The sequence below is a fragment of the Vipera ursinii genome, assembly GCF_947247035.1.
Source record: "Vipera ursinii genome assembly, chromosome: 1".
Lineage (NCBI taxonomy): Eukaryota > Metazoa > Chordata > Lepidosauria > Squamata > Viperidae > Vipera > Vipera ursinii.
The window spans coordinates 267,719,038-267,741,838 of NC_139512.1; the positions used below are offsets into that span (position 1 = coordinate 267,719,038).

Consider the following 22,801-nt stretch of genomic DNA (forward strand, 5'->3'; position numbering starts at 1 on the left):
ACTAGTGACAGCATCTACAATGGTTTTTTTATTGCATTCCCTTGCAGCATTTCCAGGGTGAAATGGGAATTTTAATTTCTTGGTGAGAGAAAAATAATAATACAAAGAATGCACTCACTATTCTTTCTTAGTGATCAGCCATACATTCATCTGGAACTTTTATGAGGCTATCAGACTGTATTGGTTTCATAAGCGCAATTAAATGTTATGAGTTTAGTTACGATAAGCAATTAATTGAAATGGAATACAGTTCTGATGAGCCATACCTAGCTCTCTTTGGATGTTGTCAGGGATTCCTGTAATAGTCTTTCTCCTTTTCATTTTCTTCGGCCGCCTTACCACACTGTCTGTGTATATCAAAGACCTCCGTATGCTGGCTTGGCGGTCAAAATTCTCCCCTGATGTACAGTAGAACAAGCAAAGCACCATTATTTTCAAGCACGCTGACATCATGCACTTTCTTCCACTTGCTTATAGTAGAAATGAAGAAAAGGCATTAATATATGTTGTTAGCACGGTCATACAAAGCAGGAACAGATACAGCACTCTGCAACTGTAAGGCTTAAAATGTAAAAAATTAAATGCCTATATGGATAATCTCTTGGTGATTTGATCTCCTATGATTTTTGGATAATCTGAGGTTAGCAAGAAGAATGCCTGGGTTATCAGGTGTCAGCACTAAAAAAGTTGCTGACCCTTGTACTCAGTCACATTTAGTAGAATCTGTTAAAACTTGTTGGATTCACAAAACACTGTAAGTCATAAATATAGACATGTAAACCATAGTGTTTACACAGCATCCTAAACCAAATTAAGACCTAATCAGCACAACCAAAAATAGATTTTCAAATAAAAATGATTTAGGAAAACTTCTGAGATACATATACATATAGTTACATATTACACCAAACTGTACAGTATATGACTGCATGTTGTCAAAAATGACTTGTTTATAACTGTATAATTCTGTAAGTCTTGAAAATAATACATAGGTGTGTTTGCCTATTCATGGAATTAGGAATATTTTTTATTAAATCAGCTATCTCTGATCAAAAAGATAATATACTCCATTTCATTCTGATCATTCACAAAAAAGCATACTAATCCATAGCATCACTGCATATGGATAAACAAACTATAATTATAATGAATTGCTTTTCCACTTGAAATCTCAGCTATGTTTATCACCAGTGGATGCCGTATTTGCGGAACCCCTTGAATCAAAATGAAGTTTAAGTAATTTAAGATGATTCATGTTGCATGTAACAGAAGTAAGCCTTATAGTTGACTGTGTGTTGCATCATAATGGACCCAACAGCAGTACTCCAGGTCAGATAGCTATAGACCTTTCCATTTTTTTTTCAGTGAGTTAACAAGTTGACTATTTGTCATTAGCCATGTTTACATTCTGCTCTTGTTTTTATTCTTTCAGATAGATTACAAAACAAATATACTTCACATTTCGGTTTTTGTTTGTATTCACAAAATATTTAAAATTTTCAGAAAACTAAATTTATGTTCTTTCATCTTGTCTTCACTCTAGCAAAAAGGAAATACAGGTATTTGAACTGTTCCGTATTTTGCATTTCTGACTAGCCAAGTTATTTCTCACTGAAAAGTATCTTTAGCATATGCTAGAAGGTGCTGTTTATGGATCCTCCCTAGATCAGGTCGATTCACCAGATCAGATTTAAGGAAAACATGGGATATGGAAATGATTTAAAAGAGATGTTTTAACTCTAGACACAAATATTTTCTGGATTATAGCAACAGACTAAAGGTAACTCTTTCATCTTCAATTGTATGGATAAAATTTTTGTGTTTTGAGAAGATGATGTTGTATGTGAACCCAAAGACATCCTGTTCTTGTTAGAGGGAGCCTCTCTAATCTTAGGAGTAAAGGAGCATTTGCAGTTGAACAGATTAAATGTTTCAGACCATCAACCCTGCAATGTTCAACATTCCAGGGAGCCTCTTACATTATTGCTTTTCTTTGAACAGCAGTACTCCATCCCATACTGGAAAAACTACCCCAAAAAATCCCTCAGATGTGCCAATGTTGTTAGTCATTAAATTGGCTCTTGGAAGAAGTGCCAAAAGCCACTCTATTCTCATAAAAGTAGCACTACAGTTGTCTACTCTATACCTCATCCCAATTTATATCAGTATCAGACTTTGCAAACCAGAGAGAATGTTCAGAGGATTAGATAACAACTGTGTATAACCACAGTAATGAGGCTCATTTTACTGTTCCTTTTTTCACTAGCATTCTCATTCAGTCTTCAGTTTCCTATCATCAATCAGAATGGTGTTATAAGTGGCCATTTTATAAAATGTTCATGTAGACGAGTAAGGTACTACTTGAGCTTGTCTAACACATCCTCTAAATTAAACCTCTTAGGAAAATTGTGGGTGAAAATGGTTTATCTTTAATTTGCATTCCACAATTTTTTCATATGGATTTCTGAGCCACTTCTTTTTGCTGTAATTTACATTTATACAGAGCGGTTTAAATTTCATTTGCTAATTGAGGAGCAACCCAATGAAGCCTGTTATATGTAAGCAAATAAAGGCTTTTTTCTTTTACTTGAGACAACAAGCACCAAGTAACATCTCCTACTCCCTTTCCAAGTATTTGGGTAAAACCACATCCAGAGACACACAACAGTGTTAGAAACAGCAAAAGTTGCTGGTCTCTGGAAAAGTGTAACTACATCATGTATATCCCACATTGTACATTGTACATTGTGTCCAAAGCAAGTTAAATTCCTGCTTATTCCCAAAGCTGATAACAAGTCAGCAGCTCCTCCTGTTAAGACTTCAGTACATTCATATAAAGTTTTTAGTACTAAAATTTATCTTATTAGAAGAGCACTGACAGGTGAAACTAAAGGTGGGACAACAGCATTATGTGCTGCACACAAGTGAAATATGATGTCTATTATTAATTAATTTTATTTTACAGACTTTTAATTTTTATATAAGACATTTAAAGTTGATATTAGTTCAGCAATATTAATATTAATATTTTATTGTAATAAAATCCATTGTGGCTGGCCTAGACTGACATAAATATATTTCTATGCAAGAAGAATCAATAGATTTTTGTGACCTAGTCCTCGTATCTCACACAGACCAGAGACATATATTTTATGATATATTTATTCCCTTAACCTGAAAATGATATTTTATCAAGAAAGAAAATATTTGGGAGGACAAATTTATAGCGCAATCTTTGTGTACTTACTCACATATAAATAGCCATAAAGCATGAAAAATGAACACTTTAGCAGAGCTGAAGTCTTTCTGTTTTAGGATCACATTATTCTCTGGTCCATTTTTTTATCCCTGTGTCTATCTTTTGGTGGGTCACATAGGATTAAACATTTAATCTTTAATCTTTTTTTCATTACTATTAAATGTTTTTGACTAACATGTTTTTTTTTGTCTTGTCTGTACCCATGACTGTGGGAGGATACTTCCGCTAACATAACGGGACTCTCCCAAATTTCTTTGTCCTTTTGATATCATGTGCTCCTCATATCTGGAAGGATCTCTACATATCCAGAGCAGATCTGGAAGTCATGCAGAGACTGCACAACTGAGGAGATTCAGTGGAGGGCATGACTATATCAACAAAGAAGATCCAACTGAATACAACCATACATTTTGAAGAAGGCAGAAAACAAGAGGTGAAAAGCCCCATTTATTGGTTTGCATTAACCGTTTAATCTCCACAAAGATTTTTTTCTAGTGTACGTGGCTTTCTATTTTATCTATTTTTTTCTTTCACATGCTTTTAACTGCACTCTGATCGCTGAATTATATTAAAATTTTAATAATAATATAGTTAACTAATAATATAGTTAAGCAGATATTAGTCACCACATTGGAAAAAAGAAAACACCTGTTAATTGACTAGTAATGAAAAAAATTAGTTGGTTTAACTGATCTTGTAGATTAACAAGTGATTGCAATTCAAAAATAGCGCCTTGAGTCTGACACTCCTTTTTAAGCAGGAAAGAACAAAACCCAGATGGAATAAGAATGACGAATCCCTTGCTAAAAAAAAAAGAATTCAGTTTTCAATTTTTTGGTCGTGTTTTCTAAGGATCAGAAACAGTCCTACGTAGCTATAGACTATATGGAAAACCGGAAATAATGATTGTTTCTTTTTTTGCATCAACTTCCTGAATTATGACCTAACCTATCATATTTTTAAAAAGCCTAATTCAGCTATGCCTGCAATCTCCTTCTATAATCTTTTTCAGGTTCTTGATGAACAGGTTTTAGGGCCTTTACAGGTTAACTTTTTTCTTCTCCCTGCTTTTTTTTTCTTGCTTAATAATTCTAGAGAAAATGAAGGCTTGCTAATTATTCTGCTTTGTCTGTCTTAGAGAACAATCATACTTCAGTTTTAAATTCTTTTATTATGGGACAGCAGTCTCAGTCAATTTTATTTCAGGTCATTAGGCCTTACTCATCATTTTATGTACTAAAAATATTATTTCATAATGATATGTATGCTACTACAAAACATATTTGGTAGTGAATGAAATGAGGTAGATATTTTAAAAATAAATCTCTTTAAAAACTAGCATCTTAAGAAACATTATTATTAAAAACATCATTAAGGAACAAAGATTACACTATAGAAAGTTTGGAAGTATAACATTTCAGCATTTTCAGCATATTTAATCATTCAACATGAAGGGAAGAGAATTCTGCTACTGTAATACTGTAGTTAAAGGCCCTGATGCTTATCATCTGTTATCATTATTTAACATAACCAGTACCAGTACTTTATATAAAGGTATGTTTTGGCTCTAAATATCATAAAGAGATGCCATAAATCCATAAAATTAAAAGCCTACCTGTTACATTAATAGGGATAACATCAGTTGGGACTGCTTGAGCCTGTTGTCGCATCTTCTCCTCTGGAGTTGGCAATGGAAGTGATTTGGTCCAATTTGTCTGAGTGTTGATGTCAGACAATTCATCAGAAGTTGGTGTTTTGGGTCTTTTGACAGGAATGAGCTTCTCCTCCTCAGGAGAAGGAGTCGAACACTATAAAAAAAACCCAGTATATCATCAATTGTAGGGATTTTATGAAATTTGCTTTACAAAATTGCAGCAAAAAGATAAATTAGACATTTTTCCAGCAACACATTACCTTATTTTAAATAAAGCAGTTCTTATGTGAACAAGACATTGTGACAGAATTTGAAAAAATGTTTTGGACAGCTAACTCAATTTCTTATGACAGTTTTGCGGAAGATTTTTAATAGCCAAACCAAGTGTAATCCATGGTTCAATTCCTTACTAAAGCATTTTAGTAAGAAAGTAATCAAATATGTAACCATTCATTTATTAGCATATTAAGAGAATTCTATATTCATACTTAAAGACACAGGCAATTGCAAGTCTATAAAGCGATAGGTTAATTTTTCTGCAATATTTTCACTTTCTGGAAGTATTCTAAAGCAAACTCATTTGGAGCCTTCTTATTTTTATTTTTAAATTTGATTAGCATTAACTTCAGCAACAGTAATGTATGATTTTTTTAGAAAAGCCATCATTTTGCATTTCATCATGGAATAGCATACTCCATTTTTAATCACAACAACAAAGTATCTTTGGAGAAAGAAAGTTGCAGTATCACAGATTATGAACACTTGAGAAGATATTGAATATTGAAGATATTGAAACTACTGTGCAACCTTTATTATTGTACTCTCAACAGTTAATACATTCTTAAGATTTTATAAATGTCCATTGTAACATTAATTTGACTAAATGACAGCATTTGTTATATAAGAAAGCTAAGAATATATCAAAGTCCATCTCAAAAATATGTTAACATATATTTGTAGGAATTTTATAATAAATGCAATGGACAAACTACAAATCAAGGAATGCAGCTTATTATGTCAGTTTGGGTTAAAACTCTGTCAAAAGTTGAGAATGACTTCAGTGAGAACATAAATACTTAATACCCTCTTAGAGTCTTGCTTATTTATGAATATTTCATCATAAATCATCACAACCGTGATACTCAAACATTAAACATACTACATACATACATACATATACATATATATACACACACATACATATATATATATATATATATATATATATATATATATATATATATATATATATACACACACACATACATACATATACACACACACACACACATACATATGTTGCCAAGACACCCTCAATCTTACACGGGAAAAGACCCGAATACGCCAAGACCTACATACATACATACACACACACACACACACACACACACAACACACACACACACATCCCTCCATAAGTTCCTACTAAGATTTCTGACTGTCAGAGTGTCCCGTGGTCACATGACCTGCAACCTTCCCTGCCAGCTTCCCACAAGCAAAGTCAATGGGAAAGCCAGCAGCAAGTCAAAAGTTGTGATCATGCGAGGTCCTCCTAGTGATTGGCGGGACTGTCGTCTCTAAACAATGCAATGACATGATATTGTGCTTTATGTTCACATCTTTTAGTGATGAAAATTCTGGTCCCAATTATTGTAATTAAGCAAGGGCCACTTGAACAATAAATGCTATATCCATTTTTTAATCTCTTAGAAATGTGTTTTTCTGAAATATGACAGACGCCTTGGTGGGAAAAAAAGGTACACATTATGAAGCTGCACCAAAGCAAAGCCATCTTAGTCATACAAACATCTTAACAGTAAATCATGAATTACTGCTTACTTCCAGGATAGCCTTACAATAAACTGATTTTTTAAAATTTTCTCAGGCTAGTGCTGATTTTGAAATTATATAACTGGCAGAAAAGAATACATAATGCATAAGAATAAGAAACCCTTCATTTTTGAGTGCAAGATAGAAATAGTAGAATGGATTGTTATTTATTATGTAATAATAGCCAAAAGCGATATTTCTTCTGTGTTGGGTTCACTGAGAATGAAATAATACTTCAAGTATGGTGCTACTATGTGATAAGCCACAGCAACATATTTCAACATAATCATAAACATACTGATTAACAATGTAAAAATTAGTAACTGTCATAAGATGATGACCCTGAATTTAATTTTTTTCAAATATGAAAAGAAATTAAATTGCATATACTAAATAGTGAACTATACTTTCGTTGGGAAAGGGGGACCATACAGCTATAAAAAATACTGTTTAAGAGCTCTTATAATATTTAATATAACAAGTTTGCTGACAAAGAAGGAAATCTATGATGGATCCACAGAACAAAATACCAAGGTATTTACCAGCAGAAAAAAAAATGAATTTCTCATTTCATTATTTGCCACTGAACAGTTAAATAGGTATTGCTCTCTTCTAATAAAAATGTTTTAATATTTTTTAATATTTAATGTACTAAAGTATTTTGATTCAGTCAAAGTAGCCACTACTTTTAGTACACCAAATCCCACCTGGGGTCCTAGCATTAACAAATAGGAAAGGTATTTTTCTAGGTCATTCCAATCTGAACATTGCTGAGAAACAGTTTCAGTGTTATTGCAACTGCTTGTAGCAGCTGAAGTAATGCACTGGCATTATCTATTATTAAATGTCCTAAAATTTCAATTCTAGAATTCTTAATATTTTGGGAGAGTGAAATTTAAATCCAGTATGAGATTATTGGAACAAATAAAACCAGACAAAAGACTTTTTGGTATCAGGAATTATTCTGTAGGATCGTTGCACTCCACTCATTCCTTATCACTGTAGCATACAAGAAGCCTACTGTACATTTATCTTCTGTCTCCAGGGACATGTAATGAATCAATCATCAATCAATCAATCATTCATTCAATCCAGTACACACTAAATGAGGGAATTTAATAGGAAAATGCCTATAACCATTATACAAAGATTCTACACATCAATGAGTAGAAAAACTCCAGAAACTAAAAGAAGATGCAAACGTAGAGCCTTTCTATTGAAAAAATTGTATATTTTGCATTTATTTCATTTATTCACTGTATAGTTAATAATTTAATTCCCTTACACAGCAATACTATGCACATTTAATTGGAGCATATCTAACTGAACAACGTGCATTTTTATCTAAAGTACCTAGTTAAACTTGGCAGAATTTAAAAAGGTATGCTTAATATTTGGATGGAAAACAATCAGGAAACCCCAGGCTTTATGCTAGGCTGGGAAGCTGAAAATTTTCCCAGAAGAGAATAACAAACCAATTCCATATTCAAGAAATTTACTTGGACTGTCAAACTAAATTCAGGAACTGTGCCTTGCAAAATTGTAGTCTTAATCCAATGTCTTTAGGATCCTATGTATTTGTAGTTTCTTTGCTTTATATAGATTTCTTAGTGCATCTGTCTTACACAGTCTTATCAAAGAAAGGATCATGTAGCACATAAAACTATATTTTAATTTGGGCTCTCTTTAAATCAAAATTTCTTTCATGCAAAGTTCATTGCATATTGCAGTCATATCAATAAATGTTGACACTAACATATATTAAAGTTGTATTTATCTTTGTACAATGGTGTTTAAAAGTTTATGAACTCTCTTGATTTTTCAATATTCCTACATAAATATGACCTAAAACGTGATCTGTTCTCCAAAAAACTTCTAAAACTAGATAAACAGATGTCATATTGCTGTAGAAATATTGAACATTCAAAAGAGTTCACAAACTTTTAAGCACCACTGTATTCTTTTTCAGAATGTAAAGCTACTCATTTAAACAAAAATCTATTCCAAGCAACAGCAAATGTTTGGCTATTTTAAAAGATTTAAGAGGAACCTGAATGTTAGTCAGTCATGAATCCAGCTGGTTGGTCTTCTGCTTCTTCATTCATTATCACAGAATTGAAAGACGGACTTTAAGGGGGACTGAATAAATTCATGGAGGACGTGTCTATCAAAGACTATTAGTCTTAAGATTTAATGAGGGCAGTATGCTTTCCACTGAAAGGTGGCAGTATGCTTCAAAATATATAATTGCAGAGGAACAATGATAGAAGATAGTCTCTATGTTCTGGTATGAACATCCTATTGACTATGTGAAACATAATTATGGATTAGGATGGGCATTGAGTTAATCTAGCAGGGCTATGTTCTTATCACTATCACTAATGTTTTTCTTAGAAATTCCAAATTTAGAAAACATTTAAGCAACAGCTTTCTCATTACCTTTTCTTTTGTGAAATCTACAATTACAGCACAAGAATTGTACAAAGCAACAATAACATCTTTTTTTTCCTGTTATCTCTATACCAGACATGTCAAACTCGAGACATCATGTGACGTCGCGCAACATATCAGAGCTTTTTCCCCATTGCCAGCAATGGGGTGGGTGTGGTTTCCTTGTGACGCATCCGGCCCGCATCATATATATATGATGCCTATGTATATTAAAAATGAGTCATTCAAGTCTCAAAATGACATATGAATATTTTGATTTCTTGCAATCAAATTCAGAGGAGGATTTAGGGATTGTTGAAAATGGAAGCTGCCCAAGGTCCTTCTGTAAGATGTATGAGTTAGCAAGACCCTAGGAGTTTGTCACTGTTCATTCTTACATTAAAGGTTTTAAGAAAGTTTTGTACTTAAATTAGTTTGGAAATTCAATTTTATGACAAAATGTACAACACTTTCTGAACATTAGTAACTTTCCACAATGCCCATTTAGAAAACAGGAAGAAAACAGAATAGCAAAAAAAGGTTCAAATTTGCCAAGAAATGAAATAATGTTTTAAAAAGGAATAGAGAATTTAGTGTTACTGCACAGTATTTTTCCCTGTGACATGACACAAAGCAGCAGGAGAAATTTTAAAATAAGAGCACTGTTAAGAAGAGGATACTCTAATGTGACAACAGCATCAGGCTGTGGAAATTACAGCTGGGTGATTCTGGAGGGGGCTTGATACCTTGATCGTCCATGACATCAAACAACTGCAGGCACTTAAGCAAGACTGAGGAAGGCAGTCTAACAGACTAGACTGTTGGGTGAGAGAGAGAAAGAAAGCAAATGAGTGACGAAGAGAAAATAATGAAAACACACAGACATAAAAAAGACATAACAGACACAGTATGCACATCACAGTACAAATAATTAAAAAAACAGGGAGAAGTTCTTATATGCAAACACATCTTTTCCACAGAACATACAATGGATGCAAGAGAGGAACAGAAAAAGGAATATTACTTGGATCAACCAATTCAGTGTGTTTACAAGTAGGAACTGTACTTAAATTAGCATCATCAGCCAAGTCTTAACATGATAAACACCTCAACCTGTGTCAGGGATTACATGTACGTGCACAGTGATAATCCAGAACTAAGTCAAAAGAATATATAACTATACCTATATCAGGTCAAAGAAATTGTCTATGTAGTCCATATTATTTTCTCTGACAACCAGAGATGGGTCTTTTAAATCACCCATTCATGAACTACTGGGGGTATACCTCTGTTTTTCAAAACAATCATAAATGTTAGATTAATAGAGCAATCAAGTCATTTCATAGATTTCCATTTAAATGTGGTGAAACCATGCACAATGTTTATTATTTAAAAATTATATCTCAGTTCATTAAAAAAACTACAGTATAGATTTGAGTTCCTATGAAAATGGTTGCCACTGTTACATCAACCAGTACATGTCGTACATTTTTCAATCGGCAGCATTTATGTAACTCCTCAGAATACAGTATTTGATTGACAAGCATTTAATTAGTACTATACAAACTTAAAATGATGTAGGGAACAAAAGTTGAACATTTATGTCAGGGGCAGATAACCTACAGCATCAGAGCTACTCCTCTTTTTTGTGGTCCTCAGATCCTTTGGCTCAAAACCAGTGGTCTGATTTCTACCTATTTTGAAGAGGAAATGCATGAAAATTGTAGTCTAAGCTCTAAAATGGGCATATAAGGATTAAAAATGAAAGGTTACTAAATAATTATGAAATGAAAGGTTACTAAATAATTATGAAATTATTCCTAGACTTGAACCATCCCATAGGTAAACTGTGGCTTTTGGCCATAAAGAGGTTGTTGCCTATTTCATGGAGGAAGGTTCTACAGAACATTAATGCTCTCTGTTTCTCTCCATGCCGAATTTCTTGATTTACACCTCCTCCCCACGTATTCACCAAAATAAAATGACTTTCCTGGACGGTTTCTGTTTTTTGCTGAGCTGCTGCAATATAAATGCCTAGATTCACCCTGGACAATGTCCTGGCCTTTACCTTTGACTGCCAATCAAATGAGAAGAAGTAGAGGCACAACATGAATAGAACAGATTTCCTCTAGAAATGGAAAACCAAGCATTTGGAGGTTGTAACACATGCAGCTATGGGAGCTGAGCCACACATTAATGTTTGGGAAGGAAAGAATAATTGATACACAGAGAAAGCTGCTGGAATGGGGCCAGTTGACTAAAGAAAGAGGGAAGTGAACAATGCATACACCCAGTTTGCCTTCTGTAAAATGAATACTTGAAAGGGAAAGCAACACTCAAAATTATGATTTGGAGTTTGGGAATTTAGATCCTACCCCTAAGACCCACTCAATATTTTAGCTTACTGTTTTGTGGCAGTCTCCTGTACTGATTTATAATGTATAAACTAGCTTAACAAGTATACTATGTGGCATATTAACTAAATTTTAAAATTTTAGTTATAAGTACTAATGTTGTAGGCATACCTTCAATGAAAAATTGTCTAGAAATAGAAAGCCAAAGTATTTTTTTTACAGTAAAAACCTTTGCAATGTTTTTGTCAGAAGATCCATTCTGTTTACTGAACCTTTCAGGCAAATTACTACCCTGTATGTAGTTCATTACATAGCGAACAGGTTGCTTACCTGTAATTGGCTCTCTGAATGGTCATATGTGCATTCACACAGTCTTTCTTGGAAATTTTCCAAAAGTGAAAAATATTTTGGCAGGAAAGAAGCTTTGCTGTTCATGCTTGAGGTTTTTCTTCTACTTTCCCGAGACAATACAGCAGGTAAAAGAAGCACCAGAATTTATCCAAAATAGTCACTAGAAAGGTGGAGGTGGGTGGGTTGTGTGAATGCACAGATGATGTCTTCAAGATCCCTAGCAACAGATAATCAATTCTTTTTCTTCACTGAGATCTCTAAGTGCTTCTCACATATGGGTAACTAGAAACCTTATCTTCTAGAAACAAGTAGCTTATCATATGAACAACAAAGACGAGACATCTCAGCCAAAGGTGACATCTGTTCAGGACCAAACTATCATGCAATAATGCTTGACAATTATCAGTGGTTGAGAACATGTATATTTGCACAACTATAGCTAATGCATCACCTTTGGTTCTTCTTGAGCATATTGTACTTGGCAACTCTTATTTGTACTTGGTTATAATTCTACCTGACTACCGCAATGTGCTCTGAGGAGGCTATCTTTGAAAAATGACCAGAAATTGCTGCTAATGCAAAATGCTGTAGCTAAATTGCAAAGCTGCATGAGCTGACAAATGTCTATCAAATACAGTTTAAGGTTACTTTCAAAGGTAAGTCTGATTATCTAAGGGACCAACTTTCCTTTTATTAACCTGACTGGGTACTTCACTAAGGCCCGTGTGAAGATGCACTCATTGCCACAAGTTTATCAATCTGGTATACAGCAGAGAGTTCTGCATACCAGATTGAATTCACTCCCCTGAATTCCCACTTTCCCAACATTTAGGAAAATGGCAAAAACATCTCTTTTGTTATACACTTAATTGAAATGAATGAGCGTAATCAAGATGAGAATCTATTAAGATGGGTGCACAGGTAGTTCATATTTAATGACCGTTCTCAGTTATGATGGGGGGAAAATGTAACTTTCGGTCAGTCCTTGCATTTACACCTTTCATAGGTCTTTAAAGCAAAGCAAAGGAAGCTGAAGTAAGATTATAGAAGAACAATCATGGTTTCCAAGCTTCCAGTCCCAATTGTGGTTGCTAAACAAGGATTATATATAGAATCAATCAAGATGAAAACTAGTTTGGATTTAGCATGTTCTAGAGAAAAATTCATTCTGCCTGAAAAAGCTGTCTGTAGTTAGAGACTCCTTTATGGCCCACTGAAGTCTCCAGAACTTCAGCTGATAGTAGTTTTAACTGCAGGACTGGCATAATTATATTTACTGCATAAGCTGATTTGGGAACAGGTGTAAATGCCTCATTTGCAATATGTAGCAGCCATATTGCTGACTGATGTATCCCATTGGACGCATTATTTTGATCACTGATCACTGTTCAACAAAGTCAGTACAAAGTGTTGATGTTACTCTTCAATTTGGTATCAGTATATGAGCCTGTTTAGTTATGTGAAAGATTCAGACAGATTGTAAGCCACCCAGAGTTACCCTGTGGTAAGATGGACACCCAATACATTTAATAAATAAATAAAAAAAATTTAGAAATGCCTCCTCATAAATATAGGAAGAACATCCTTATAATTCAAACTTTTCAACCTTTGAAAATATTTTTTTACCTTTTTAATGTTCTTTAATTCTTCCTGCTGTTGTTTGTATGTGTCTTATATGTTTCTCTCTCTATATATTATAGATATAATGTACAATATTGCATGATGACACCAATACTCTAGAATTCCTTCCCTCTAGGAGGCTTCCTCTTTACTATTTTTTAAGAAACATCTGAAAATATATTTTTATTCATTAGATTTTTTTTTAGAGAAGTCATGCCTATTTGGGAGTACATGACAAATGAACTAATTAATTAAATGCTACATAAAGGACAGGTATTACTAAGATATGATGCTATCAATTCATTGTGGCATAAATAATTCAAGCAAGTAATAGAATAAAGAAGACAATCCCATTACGTTCACACCGTACATATCAAAGTGCAAACAAGGGAAAGCCAATAAAGGAGTGGTCCTGTCATTTATAGTACGTTCTATGGGACAATGTGAACACTACAAAGTCAGGGTATTTACAAGAGAACAATAGTTCTTTTTACTTGTTCATAAAAGAAGCAAAACCTAACCTAGCCAGTTTTTAAATCACAGCTTTTGTACCTGAGTGTTTGCACAGTAATTTTTTTTTGCAAATAAAACTATTCTACAGAACTGAAACAAGATGCTTTTGGAACAGAACATTTTAAAAGCTGAGTTATCATTTTCAAAATCTGGAACATAATATATATCTTTTGCATTTATTTAACTTATAAAAATTTCTGCAATATTTTCCATTATCTTTTCAAGAGCCTGCTGTCTCACCTTCTGATCAATTTCTTCATAATCATCTTGGTAACTTCCATAGATTGTGTTGGATGAAGAGGAAAATGTTGGACCCTGAGAATAGTATTGAGAACTTCTGCAGCCATCTCTCCGAAGTTTGTCACATTCTGTAAGTGATGGAGGAAATATAAGAAAAAGATACCATTAACTGTTGTTGATTTACACAAACATTTCAAACAAGAAGTACAAATATTTCCAAGGAGGATTTACTCATCTGTAACTAGATTTCTCGTCTTTAATGGTTGAAAAGAGAAGAAAGTGTGTGCCTAACTGATGTGGCAATGTCAAGGGATAGAAGAATAGAAGGCAAAGAATTGAAGATCACAAAGTCTCAAAACCAAAGTTGAAAGTTTATGGTATGGTGGTCCCAGTCCATAAACAGGCTATGATGGTGCCATAGCAAAAAGAACAACAACAAACTTTAAATGGCACTTGGAAAATCTGCTCATTGATAATAATATTTCCATATGTCAATTACAAAAGGTCACACTGCTTGGATTCTCTCTCTCTCTCTCTCTCTCTCTCTCTCTCTCTCTCTCTCTCTCTCTCTCTCTCTCTCTCTCTCTCTCTCTCACACACACACACACACACACACACATAAAAGGTAAAGGTAAAGGTTCCCCCACACATGCGTGCTAGTGGTTTCCAACTCTAGGGGCCGGTGCTCATCTCCGTTTCAAAGCCGAAGAGCCAGCATTTGTCCGAGGACATCTCCGTGGTCATGTGGCCGGCATGACTAGACGCCAAAGGCGCACGGAACGCTGTTACCTTCCCACCATAGTGGTTCCTATTTTTATACTTGCATTTTTACGTGCTTTCGAACTGCTAGGTTGGCAGAAGCTGGGACGAGTAACAGGCGCTCACTCTGCTATGCAGCACTCAGGATTTGACCCGCCAAACTGCCAATCTTCTGATCGACAAGCTCAGCGTCCTAACCCACTGAACCACAACACAATGTACTGTATTTAATAGTAGGATGTCTTATTTTCTGTTCCCTTTATTTTTTTGAGCAGTATGTACACACACACACATATGCTAATACATTACAACATCTTAGGTTCTTGGGAAGAACTCAGTGTATATGAAGGCAACACCAGCTAAAGAACTGGCAGCTGTGAGTTCACATTGTTGTGTATATTATTATTTATTTAGTGTATGGTGAGAACACAACAGAAGAGAAGTAAACATATATAGATAGGCCACATAATAATCATAATGATGTCCAGTTCAACTATCCAGGCGATCGCCTCTCACATTGCAACAGTCACTTGCAACTATAGCATTCCTTAAACTACACATGCTCCCTGGAGAGTGCAAAATGGGTGACAATGTCCAGATGCAGCCGTACTGCCCTTTTGGGCCTCAATGTCAGGATAAACAGAAGTGAATAAAATCAAATGAGTTATGTATATAATAATAATAATACATTCTACCAAATATCTTTCAGAATATACAGGAATTGCTGAGATGAAGAAGCTGAGTAAAACTGAATTATCTTTCCATAAACATTCTAACAACTTGTTTACATTTAATCTGGATAACATCTCTTCATTTATATAATTAATTTTCAATTAGTGCCTTTCTTAACTGATATTCAGAGAAGTATTGCTAAGAATAGCAGATGCTGGGATATATGGGAAAATAAAACCATCAAGATTTGGATGAACGTGCTAATTTGCCTAATCCAACTACTTATTTTACCTTTCCGGATTTTGGAAAGGGGCAGGTGACAACCAAAATTTTTTGAAGTCTGCAAAATTAATTTTACCACTATAATATGATCCAAATGTTTATGGAGATTCTTAATCATTCAGCTCGTAGGTGCTTTTTCCAAAAGGGAACTAGACTTTCTTGGGTTTTTTTCTTTAAAAACATTTAACTTCTCATCCAAGAAGCTTCTTCAGTTCTATAATAAGAGCCATAAAGCTTTATACAATGTTTTGTATTTTGATATGTTCACTCATATATAAAGATGTATAGATTATAATAATAATAAGTTGGAAGGGACCTTGGAGGTCAACTAGTCCAACCCCCTGCTCAGGCAGGAAACCTTATACCTGTTGTGATTCAAGGTTAGCCTGTGGGTTCGGCAGTTGGGTCGGACGATTCAGAGGAGGAGGAGGGGGTGTTGGAGACCTTGCTGAGGATAGTATTGAGGCTCCGCAGAGCCCTCAGCCAGGCCCCTCCCATCTGGTCACGACGCAGACCCAGCTGTGTGAGCCTGACAGCGTGGATGAAGATGACCCACAGCTGGCCCTGTTCAAGGCTGCCCGACGCAGGAGGCAGTCAATCAGGAGTAAACAGAGGAAGGAAATGGGGCACCTCGGAAGGAGGCAGAGAGAAGCCACGCCCTGAACTGTTTAAAAGGGGAATGTGTGGGAGGGCTGGTTTGCTGAAGGCTACCGTTTGAATAGCTCCTGTTTCATGGTTCGTGTTTGCTCTCTTTGCTCTGTTTGCTCTGATTTATGTTAATAAATTTGGCAGGCTTAGTTCCAGCCTCTTGCCGTTTTGTAAAAGGGGTTGTCCCTGCCTTTTCTGCAGGGCCGGTAGTAGGCTGGTACAGAACAATACCATTTCAGGCAAATGGCTGTCCAGACTCTTCTTAAAAACCTCCAGTGTTGGAGCATTCACCACCTCTGGAGGCAGGTTGTTCCACTGGTTAATTGTTCTAACTTTCAGGAAGTTTCTCCTTAGTTCTAGGTTGCTTCTCTCCTTGACTAGTTTCCATCCGTTGCTTCTTGTCCTGCTTTCAGGTGCTTTGGAGAATAGCTTGACTCCCTCTTCTTTGTGGCAGCCCCTGAGATATTGGAACACTGCTATCATGTCACCCCTCACTCTTCTCTTCGTTAAACTACACATACCCAATTCCAGCAACCGTTCCCTATATGTTTTAGCCTCCAGCCCCCTCATCATCTTTGTTGCTCTTCTCTGTACCCTTTCTAGAGTCTCAACATCTTTTTTACATTGTGGTGACCAAAACTGGATGCCGTATTCCAGGTGTGGCCTTACCAAAGCATTGTAAAGTGGTATTAGTACTTCACTTGATCTTGATTCTATCCCTCTGTTAATGCAGCCTAGCACTGTGTTGGCTTTTTTGGCAGCTGCAGCACACTGCTGGCTTATATTGAAGTGATTGTCTACTAGGACTCTGAGATCCCTCTCACAGTTACTACTATTGAGCAAGGTACCACCTATACTATACCTGTGCATTTGATTTTTCCTGCCTAAATGTAGAACCTTACTTTTTTACCATTGAATTTCATTTTGTTAGATAGTGCCCAGTGTTCGAGTCTGTCCAGATCCTTCTGTATCTTAAGCCTATCTTCTGGAGTGTTGGCTATTCCTGCCATCTTGGTGTCGTCTGCAAATTTGATGAGTTCCCTATCTATCCCCTCATCCAAATCGTTAATGAAGATATTGAAGAGCACTGGGCCAGAACAGAGCCCTGGGGCACCCCACTACACACTTCCTTCCATGTAGATGCAGTTCCATTGAGGACCACTGAGTACGGCCTGTCAGCCAGCTACGAATCCATCTGGTGGTGATGCTGTCTAACCCACATTTTTCTATCTTATCAAGTAGTAGGTTGTGATCTACTTTATCAAATGCCTTACTGAAGTCCAAGTAAATTATATCTACAGCATTCCTCTGGTCCACTAATTTTGTCACTTGGTCAAAGAACGTAATAAGATTTGTCTGGCATGATCTGTTTTTGACAAACCCATGTTGACTTTTAGTGATGACTTTGTTTGCATCAAGGTGTTTGCTGATTTGTTTGATTATCTTTTCCAGAATCTTCCCAGGTATTGAGGTCAGGCTGATAGGTCTGTAGTTTCCTGGATCTATTTTTTCCCCTTTTTTGAAGATGGGAACTACATCAGCTCTCTTCCAGTCCTCTGGTAGTTCCCCAGTGCTCCAGGATCTATGAAAAATATAGCTCAGTGGTTTTGAGATCACGTCTGCCAGTTCCTTGAGAACTTTGGGGTGTAATCCATCTGGTCTTGGTGATTTGAACTCGTCTAGGCTGGACAGGTGTTCACTTACCATTTTTTTGCCTATCTTAACTTGCATTTCTATTCTGTTTTTTATGGCACTGGTTTTGGTAGGTTGGACTGTTTTTTCCCTTTGTGTAAAGACAGATGCAAAAAATGAGTTAAATAGTTCTGCTTTCTCCCTATTGCTTGTCACCTTCTTGCCACTTTCCCCCACTAATGGACCAATCATTTCCTTAATTTTTTTCTTGTTTTTTGTATGTTGAAAGAAGCATTTAAGCCTTAGCTTTCCTCACTTCATCTTTGCAGGCACGGGCTATTTGCTGATATTCTGACTAAGTTATGTGCCCCTCTTTCCAATTCTTATACTTGTCCTTTTTATCTTTCAATTTATCAGAGTTCTTTGTGCAGCCATGCTGGTTTCTTTTGAGAGCTGTTATTTTTCTTCTTTGTTGGTATTGTACTAGACTGGGCCTTTATTATCTCACTTTTCAAAATTTCCCAAGCTTCTTGAGTTGTTTTCCCCTTTAGGATTCTCATCTATGGAATTCTTCCCATGGTCTCTCTAAGTTTATTGAAATTAGCTCTTTTAAAGTCCAAGACTCTAGTTTGGCTGTGTTCTATTGCTTGTGCAGATTCATCTGTGTTGAAGAAAAAATATTGTATCCTTCCAAAGTAGGGCCACACCCAAATAAAATATCTGTACTGCAGTATATAATCTCTGAAATCTGGGATTGTTGTGCATTGTTTTGGTTTTAGTTACAATAACAACAACAACAATAAAGTTGGAAGGGACCTTGGAGGCCATCTAGTCCAACCCACTGCTCAGGCAGGAAACCCTATACCAGGGGTGTCGAAACTGCTGGCCTGCAGGCCGGATGCGTCATTGGGAAACCACGCCCACCCCATTGCCAGCAATGGTGAAAAAGCTCCGATACGTTGTGTGACATCATGTGACGTCGTGAGTTTGATACGTTTGCCCTATACCATTTCAGAAAAATGGCTGTCCAATCTTTTCTTAGACTTCCAGTGTTGGAGCATTCATAGCTTCTGGAGGCAGGTTGTTCCACTGATTAATTGTTCTGTCAGTTAACAAGCCAAGAGAGGAAGCTATGCTTTTATCCTAGTTTAAATTTTTATTACAAAATGCACAGTGCCTGACTTTAGATGAAATTTAAGATGACTATGAACATGAAATCACTTAGCTCTTTAAAGATACATGGGATCATTCAAATGAAGTAGAAACTTCTACTGCATTTGATTAAAAGTTATCAGAGCTACATTGTTGATACAGAAGTGAAATAAATATAGAGGTATTTGCTAACTTTGTCACAATGCAAGGATTGCACTTTTTGTTCATGTATGTGCTGCAACATCTTATTAAAATCTTATTAAGGGGAAGAACTTATGGCACAAAAATAGCTCCTAGTTCCTACGTAATACCTATCAATGATGATTAAAAACAAGAAAATATTTTTTCTTTCTTTCTCTCTCAACACACACATATACCCCAACCCAATCAAATTTGGGATTTTTCTAATCTCAGTTTATTCATGAACTCTTATCTGGTTTCTGTATTCTTTCACAAAAGCAGCCAAGCAAGCACGATTTAAAGAAAAGCAAATTCAAATATGTTGTAAGTCAATTCCTTGAAACATAAAACTGTTTTGACTGAGACCAGCAACTGAATTCCATCTGAGAAAGATGTTAATTGCAATGTTCTGAACAGAGTAGAAGGCAAGCTTTGCAATTAAATTAAAGGTGCAGGATTATGTCAGATAACAAGCCTGATTGTTTTCTCATCATCTCCTGAATTCATCATGTTACATAGTTACTTATCTCACTTAAATAATGCAGGAAACTCAAAACTTCTAGCAAATGGAGCCTGCCTTTGTTAACCAAGAGCATACTGCAAACAGCAAAGAATACATTGGCAGAATCTTTTATTACATAGATTATGAAGATTATGCAGTTCTGAAAGCCACCTATAGAACAGTAAAAGCTGTTTTTAAAAAACACCTTGCTTGTATTTTTTTTTCTGGTGTAATTGTTGTTTGTCCCAATTCAGTCTATTTCAAAGACGGTTCGTTCACTTAGCAAAATGCTGGTGTGTGGTTTTGCATGTAGACTAGGAAGCCTCAATATATGTATCACATCAGCCAAAGTATTCATTTCCCCCCATTCATATGCATCTGGAATTATGTGGAATGTTCATATAGCTTATAGAATTTATTGTGCTACTGTGATGTTGTTGTAACATTGTGATGTTCAATTTATTTTCCAAAGCACCAGAAGGCAAGACAAGAAAAAAATGGATGGAAACTAATCAAGGAGAGAAGCAACCTGGAATTAAGCGGAAACTTACTAACAGTGAGGATAATTAATCAGTGGAACAGTTTGCTTTCAGACATTGTGGGTGCTTCATCACTTGAGTTTTTTTAAGAAGAGACTGGACAGCCACTTGTCTGAAATGGTAGGGCCTCCTGCTTGAGCAGGGGGATGGACTAGAAGACCTCCAAGGTCCCTTCCAGCTCTATTCTGAATCTAATTGTGATGTTTAATTCCTTGTAGCCACCCAGAGTCATGATGTTGAGATGATAACCATATACATATAAATAAATAAATAATAAAGTAGAAAAGTTAGTCATTTTCCTTTTAGCTGGACGGGAGAAGGCTACGTGATCAAGCCTCGAAAATGTACTTACGCAGTTTACACATCATAATGCAATACCCCAAGCTTCTATGTAGCTATGGTATATGCGGTACTCCATTTATACAATACTGAAAACTTTTGCTGTAGTAGCGCAAACCATAGTATAAATCACAAACTCAATCCCCTGACTCTTCATAACATTTTTATGCTGTCTTTGTCACTGAATACGATTCTGATAATATTTTCTTTTAATTCTGGTTGTCTATTTTCCATACCGTTTTAATAGCAAAGCAACTAGTCAGAAAAGCTTTATTTTACATTACTTCAAATATCGTGTTTTTGAGTAAGAAGCTATTTAACTTCTCACACATGGAACACTTCCAACAGCAGGTACTGCAGAAAGCATAAAATGCACCAGAGAGCTCGTTATTTCCTCTAGCAACATACAGTCCAGGACTCTAAAACTCTGATCCTGTCTTCTGGATTATTTACAGTATTTCTTAAATAGCCATTATATTTAGGAATTCTCCATCAAATCTATAGAGAAGACTTTTTTAGTCATCTGAGCACAAGCAATTGATCAATTAGTGCTGAAGTACATGTGATCATTTTATTTTTTTTACAATAGAATAAAAATAAACTTCTTAAAAGCCAAATGATTAAACCAAGAGAATTCTTTGTAGTAGAATGGACTACTTGAGTTCTTTGTAAAAAAATATCTTCAAGTAAATCAGCAAGTCCCCTAGTGCAGGGGTCCCCAACCCCCGGTTTTGGACCAGTACCAGGCCATGGCATGCCAGCAAACGGTCCGCACAAACAAGGAAAGCTCCATCCACAGGATGCAGGCAGCACACAAAACCACGCCCCCTCCGGTCCGCGGAAAAACCTCTCTCCACATAACCGGTCCCTGGTGCCCAAAAGATTGGGGACCTTTGCCCTAGTGGCAACGACAAATAAATGTTGTTTTCTTGGTAGTAATATGGCAGTCATTTGCCATGCCCACTTTTCAGGGTATTTGTTTTTCAAATTCTCATACTTCACAGTGCTGAGATTTCAGTTCTTCATGATACATCCCAACCTTGCTTAGGTTTTTCAAGATTTCGCATGAACACTTACGTGCTGCCACCTGCCAACTTTTCCTCAAGTTAAGGGTTTAGCCCACTGTTAAAAGTAATTTCCTGTTTGTCAACTGCTTTTCACCGAGCAAAGCAGAAAAGGGAAGAAAGTACCAGAAAGAGGAGAACAAGTGGCCTTGCAATATGTCTCGCATTTGGGACCCATCCATTAAAATGTACAGATATTGTACAGAGCCTTGGTGGAGCAGTGGGCTAATGCCTCCTTAAGTAACACCAGCTGCCTGCAATTAGTGCAGGTTCGCATCCCACCAGGCTCAAGGTTGACTCAGCCTTCCATCCTTCCGAGGTAGGTAAAATGAGGACCCAGATTGTTGGGGGCAATTAAGCTGACTTTGTAATAATGCCGCTTGGGGTATGTGTGAAAGCCCTAATAAGCAGGCATATACGTAGAATGAAGGCTACTGCTAAGCTTGTAAGCCGCCCTGAGTCTTCGGAGAAGGGCGGGATATAAATGTAATAAAAATAAATAAAATAAAATAAATAAATATTCCTCTAGGAAAGGTAGCTAATGACATTTATTTCTCCCCTCTGCTTATATACAGAGATGCATTTTTACCATTACAATACAACCAATAAACACATGAAGCTGGCTAATTATGAATTAGTCTGTTTCAGAATGAAAGACTGACCATCATTTCAACAAACTTTCCCTGAAAAAGGGAATGTTGGTGACATATTAGTAAGCTATTGAAAATCACTGAGTGTTCTTATTCATCATTAGATCGTGCTCAGTGCATTTTTATATATA

General features: G+C 35.9%; 1 protein-coding gene across 6 annotated transcripts in view; it reads right to left on the bottom strand.

Moving 5' to 3' along the window:
* Positions 1–22,801, bottom strand: part of NHSL1 (NHS like 1) — a 154,857-nt gene that overhangs the window by 15,241 nt on the left and 116,815 nt on the right. For 5 of the 6 annotated variants that reach the window (XM_083368195.1, XM_083368191.1, XM_083368190.1 and 2 more), the window contains exons 3-5: positions 14,252–14,379; positions 4,875–5,067; positions 267–398 (exon numbers count right to left, since the gene is read on the bottom strand). In XM_083368195.1, coding sequence (XP_083224321.1) covers positions 267–398; positions 4,875–5,067; positions 14,252–14,379 — 453 coding nt within the window. The remainder of the gene's footprint in view (positions 1–266; positions 399–4,874; positions 5,068–14,251; positions 14,380–22,801) is intronic. The other variant, XM_083368193.1, reaches the window with a different exon arrangement.